Raw genomic sequence first — 6,055 nt, 5'->3', positions numbered from 1 at the left:
TTTTGGCAACTATGTCGATTAATAACATATTTCTCCTTTTAGCAATACACATTATGATGCGATTAATTTTGGCTTCTATGCTCATTAAAAAAAAATGGCTTCTGTGAGTTAGATTAGTTTTCTTACATTGTTTGTCTTAAATTTTGCAAGTTTGATTTAAGGAAAGAAATGTAAGAAAATCAAATCAAGCTCACAAGAGGTCGACTTGATTAACGCATTATAAGTTGTAAGTTATCGTTAATATTTCTTAATCTTTTAAGTTTTTTCTTCTCTAGAGTAATATTAAAGAAGCAAAAAGTTTTAAAGGATGATGGTAGTAACATAAGATCATGTGTAGTGCAGTGGGTAATGTGGGTAGTTTGTAAAATCTGATTCTTTCAATTCAGGGACTAATATAATGTCTTACAAGTTTAGGAATTAAAAATTAAAATTCCTATTTACTCATTTCATTTCTATATGTTTCAAAAACTTAATTTATTTTTAATTTAGTGACAAATTTTATTTTTCGATGGTGAATTTTATCATCCAAATTTTAAATTTTTATATATTTTATCATCGTTAACATATAAAAAGAAAGATAAAACAAAATAACTTCTTCTTGTTACCAACATGATGGCATATAAATAAAAATAAAGAATTTAGATATTAAAATTTGTGAAATATTAAAAATTGAATGATAAAATTCATGAAAATAAAACTTAAATGATAAAATTTGCAAAATTATAAAAGTTTGGTGGTATATTTGCAATCAAGCCTTTATTTTTCTGACAACATAAATCATACATACTCCAATTAAAAATTTGAAACGAAAAGCCAAACTTGCATTAGTGTTCATTACCAAATGGGAACATTAACTGAGACTATAGGAATGAACTTGCAATACATTTTAGATGGCTTACATGCATAGATATGGGAATGAACTAGCCCAAAAGCTTGCTTTAAAACATAATTACAAAGCACAAGAGTACTATATAGAGATAGAAATATCCTATAACATACATTAATTTCAAAGACCATTTATAAACTAAACCATCAAATTAACTGGTGCAGGGGAAAGGGAAGCTGTCCCTATATTTAGAGTATGTCTCCGGTGGATCAATTCACAAATTGCTTCAGGAATATGGCCCTTTCAAGGAATCTCTTATGAAATGTTACACCAGACAGATTCTTCATGCTCTAATATACATGATTATTTCTAGTTCTAAGTATCTGAGACAAATGTGTGCAATCCTACAGGGATATCAAGGGCTCAAACATACTAGAAGATCCTAATGGTATAATCAAGGTTGCTGATTTTGGCATGGCAAAACATGTTTGTATCTTCTTCCTGAAGCTTCATATTAAATATATTTTCATGAAATCTCACAATTTCAATCACCTATTGGTATCTCTTAATTAACCAACTATTACACCTCCAAAATTCAGGTAACATCAAGTACTATTGTTCATTCTTTCCAAGGAACTCCTCATTGGACGGCACCCGAGGTATTAATTTATTCTGATTCTGAACAATCATTTGCTTCTACAGTGTCAATTATGATCTCCTATATAAGACGATTTTCATTTAGGTGATTCTGAATACAAGTTGTGTTGGCCTTGCTGTTGATGTATGGTGCTTGGGGTGTACAATTATTGAACTGGCAACAACAAAGCCACCTTGGAGCAAGTATAAAGGGTATGTGTATGATAATATGATTTTCATATGCATATGTCGATTTTTTTGTTGAGCCTCATCTCACGTTATGCTTTTCACAGGTTGCTGCAATGTTCAAAATTGCAAACAGCAATGATTAGCCGGAAATTCCTTCTCATCTTTCAGAGGATGCACAATTTTTTTTGAAACTTTGCTTACAAAGAGGCCCTCTTATTCAAGAAGATAGTTGATTATGCATTGATATGTCAATAATGTCCATTAAGCCATGCAAATTTGTAATCATGATGCTTCAAATGGTACTCCATGCTAAGCCCAATTTTGCTGCATACTAATCTACAGTTTGAAAACCCTGTTCTAGTTAAAACAACGAAAGTGCAAAAGTCTGTGGTGCTTCTATTCCTGAAAATTTTGCCAGTCTCGGATGCCATTATTGTTAGACAAACCTAAAAAACTTTAAGATTAGCCTGTAGGCGAATACTTAGTGCGCTAAAAATTCAATTCATCACTCATGCCAAATATTAGCAAGGAGCATCAGACCGGCCAACCATGATAAGAAACAGTACAGTAGACAATCTGCTTCATTTCCTTAAACAGCAACCACTCGATGAAGCAAACCTGCATATAACCATCTTTAGGTGCACTTGGTACATTAAAATACTCAGACAAAGAAAATCGAAATGCATTAGTCTTTGCAATTTGTATTACACCATACTTGAGGATTTCCATGTGAATAGTTTATACCATAACCCAGATTATGCTGACAAAATTGACCAAGTATACACACAAGACTACAATAATGTGATTACACCAACACACTTATCATCATCTTAAAATGAATAATCCTTCAAATCAGATTTTGAATCACCCAATTCCATGTCAGCCATGCACTCTTCCTCAGTAAGCGGTGGGAGTTGCCTTGTCTTACGCTTGATATTGTGCTTGTGCCATTCACTCTTGTGATGTTCCCTGTACAGCTTAGTGTCATCAAAAGAAACATTACATGTGCTGCACTTGTTTTGCTTTTGTTGTCCCTCGGTAGGCCTACTAGTAGATGAAATTGTTTGCTTTTGAAGTTTCTCATTCAGTTTAAGCACAGAATCATAAGTTTCTTTGGGCAAGGCTTCAGGTATATCCTCATAATCATTGTATTGCTCCACTTGGGTATCCCCCTCCACATAAAGAGAGTGTGCAAGAACTTCAAATCTTCCATGCATCTTATTCATAACAAAGTCATGACAATCCTTATATAGACCAGGTTCCAATTCAAAAATCTGCAATCCAAATCCAATCAGAGATTATACTGATATCCCTCAACATATTAGCAGATTCAAGATTAACTATAAACATATACATATTATATGCAGAAAGACCAAACTCAGATTGACCAACCCACACAGTTTCTGGAAAAAATAATATTTTCAAACGTTAATTGTAAACAGGGATACCTAGCATTTGAAAATGGAGAATCATGGAACAGTCCAAAACTAGAGCTGATTTTTCTTTGGTTAGTACTCTTCTTTGTTTTGCAGATTGAATATGTCTATAACTAACAAGAAATGACAAAGACATGCTAAATATCCATCATAATTAGCTAACAGAAACAACTGAATACCAAGTCATGCTATTTGTAGTTTCATCTTACTAATGAACATGGCTCACACTTGAAAACTATAACTACATAAAATGTCAGAGAGAAAGTTACTGACCAAATCCTATGGTTAGATCATCAACACAACTACTTGAAAGTTGACCTTCTTTTGTTAGCTTCTAGAAAGCTTATTTGAGCTTTTAAAGTGGCTTCTATAACCACATAAAATGTCAGAGAGAAAGTTACTGACCAAATCCTATGGTTAGATCATCAACACAACTACTTGAAAGTTGACCTTCTTTTGTTAGCTTCTAGAAAGCCTATTTGAGCTTTTAAAGTGGCTTTTGACTTTCTTATAAGCTCTTTTTAGCTTATTTCAACATGCTTTATGCAAAACTTATAAATTATTTCACTAGGTTTTATAGTCAAATTTATGAAAAAGCTATCATATAATAAATTTCTATTAGAGAAGTGCTAAATTAAGTGGTTTACCCAAACACCCACAGAAGACATACTAAGGACCTCTTTAAAACTACCAACCATAGTCATCCTTTGTTTCACTTTAGACATGGTATGGCAAGACTGAGCAACCAGAAAACCAGTACCACTGAATTGAAAATGGAATTGAACCATGGAACTAAACTTGTCTACAACTATAGGAGAAATATCAAGTACTTACAACAGCAGAAGATCCTTCTTTAGAAATAACAGTGGCATTCCATTCATTCAGCTTTCCTAAAAGTTCAGGCACCTGGTCATCAGGAGCAGTAGCACGTATTCTCAACGGACACCGTTTTATAGGGAAGTGCTTCTGAAGCTCTTGAATTAACTCCAGAGCCTGTGTTATATATATATACAAATATAACTTCCATAACTTGTATTGTCATCATAATAACATCATTGTAACAGTTAATTAAATGAGAAGATTGTAGATGAAATCATTTAGAGTGATCGGAAGGGACCTGCTTCTTGGAGGTGCTGTGTGGATCAACAGCAAAATGGATTTCCCGCATGAGGCGTTCAATCATACTGATAGTGTATGGACGCTGAGTCTCAGGATTGTAAGTCTTGTGCATCACAATGGTCGCAATATCCCTGAACTGACTCGATAACAATGATTCCCTCTCTTTCCCAGCTACCTGAAGCTCCCCTTTCTTTAAAATCTACCCCCTCAAACAAACAAACAAAAAATGTTATTACTGTTGTTATTATTATAAACTTTTGAAGTGAGGCTTCCTTACTCACATCTAAGCAAATTTTGGAGTGGTCATCGGTGCCAAAAGCTGAAATTAAATCCTTGGACTTGGCAAGAACCCCTTTGGAAACATTGGTATAAACAGTGTGGGACTGCAGCACTTCATCCGGGTCCTTTTCCCTGTTGATAGAATTTTAAATGATAATTGGAAATTAGGAGATTGTGCAGTATATATATAACTATAATGAAGAGAGGAGCTTACACGCCAGAACGCCAAGAGAGGACGGTGTTAGGGTAGCAAGCGATTTCGAAGCGCATGCCATGTTTCTTCAGACGCACCACTGCCACATTTGTTAGCCTCTTCTGTCCTATTGGCTGCACTAGCGTCCTAGACATCTCTTCCTCTCTCTTTCACCTCTTTGTTACTTTTCACCTCTTCCTCACACCACACTTGGTTGGGTTGAACCTGAATGAATAAGATAACCATAGTTCACACCATGGACAAGCCATTAAAAAAACATCACATGTACACAAAATCAAATAGGGAGAAAGGGGGGATCCAGCTTTAATATTTGTATTGAAATATTAAATGCAACTCAAATAAACAATTACAATATTTATGGGTGTACTTTCAGTCATTGGAACTAATTAAAGCACCAGCAGCATAAAGCATGACCTTCACTAATTTTGCTCAGTTTTCATCCAGCAAGAAAGGAATTGTCTATTTCCTTTCTCGTAAGATTTGTCCAAACTAAGGTCATCGCAATCACACAACTAACTGGTGTTCTAACTTTTCATGTATTGACATAACAAAATAAAAGGATAATTCAGCAAAATAATGAAACAATAATATGAAAAATTTAAGAAAATAAAGTCTCATGTACAAGTAGGATTTTTTTAGTGGGTATACATACTAGGGAAACAAAAAGCCCATAATTTCATTGCATGTGTCACTGTAGTTAACTTTGATGATACATCTCCTACTTGCTTATATTCATGTTCATCTCCTACTATGTTAGAATCTCAATTTGAAATAAATAAATTCATCAAATGATAAATATTAAGGTTATAGAAGAGATACGAACACATGCAGTTCTAAAGAATGATAGCATAAGAAGAACATGAAAGATGGGGTTTCCAAACCTGAAGATACAGCAAGTAGTGTTAAAATTGAGTTTTTCCTGTTTAGCTTATTGTGGGTACCACGGGTTCTTCCACCGCCATTGCAGGTTTTGCTCTGTCATGGATCCAGATTCCCATTTGTTAGGTCAAAAACATGTTTTTTTTACTCCCAAGCAGACACATTTGGGCTGCACAAGGCGTTTCGGGTTTTACTTTGTGCACCTACCAAAATTGTTGGTGCACCCAGCATTTCAAATAAAGTGACGAAAATGTTATTCACTTAAAATTTTAAAAGCACTCCCTCTCTCTCTCTTCCTTCCTCATGCTCACTGCTCACTCATCTTCTTCCTCCTCCTCTGTGTCGTTTCTGCAATTCCGAGCGTCCGAGCCTCCTCTGCCTGTGACGTGCTGCCACGTTGTGCCCCATCGTCAACATCCTCCGTTGACATCATCTTTTGCCGCCATAAGTGCTCTAGGTTCCCTTGTGTTCTTTCTG

General features: G+C 34.9%; 2 protein-coding genes across 4 annotated transcripts; one reads left to right on the top strand and one right to left on the bottom strand.

Annotated features, from left to right (window-relative positions):
- Positions 1 to 792: 792 nt before the first annotated feature.
- LOC121173032 (mitogen-activated protein kinase kinase kinase YODA-like) lies at positions 793 to 1,986 on the top strand. Its single transcript, XM_041006731.1, has 4 exons — positions 793 to 1,312; positions 1,426 to 1,485; positions 1,569 to 1,675; positions 1,756 to 1,986. Exons 1-4 carry the CDS (start codon positions 1,301 to 1,303, stop codon positions 1,838 to 1,840), a joined length of 264 nt encoding a protein of 87 aa, XP_040862665.1. The 5' UTR covers positions 793 to 1,300; the 3' UTR covers positions 1,841 to 1,986.
- Positions 1,987 to 2,309: 323 nt separating this feature from the next.
- Positions 2,310 to 5,681, bottom strand: LOC100776352 (ribosome maturation protein SBDS-like). Of its 3 annotated transcripts, none has more exons than XM_006590215.4 (6): positions 5,523 to 5,588; positions 4,700 to 4,903; positions 4,488 to 4,617; positions 4,205 to 4,405; positions 3,922 to 4,080; positions 2,310 to 2,925 (listed from the first exon to the last, which is right to left on the bottom strand). In XM_006590215.4, exons 2-6 carry the CDS (start codon positions 4,831 to 4,833, stop codon positions 2,482 to 2,484), a joined length of 1,068 nt encoding a protein of 355 aa, XP_006590278.1. In that variant the 5' UTR covers positions 4,834 to 4,903; positions 5,523 to 5,588; the 3' UTR covers positions 2,310 to 2,481.
- Between the last annotated feature and the right edge of the window lie 374 nt (positions 5,682 to 6,055).

Source organism: Glycine max, chromosome 11 (assembly GCF_000004515.6).
Source record: "Glycine max cultivar Williams 82 chromosome 11, Glycine_max_v4.0, whole genome shotgun sequence".
Taxonomy (NCBI): Eukaryota; Viridiplantae; Streptophyta; class Magnoliopsida; order Fabales; family Fabaceae; genus Glycine; species Glycine max.
The sequence above is the reverse complement of the archived record's forward strand: the minus strand, read 5'-3'. Positions and strand labels throughout refer to the sequence as shown.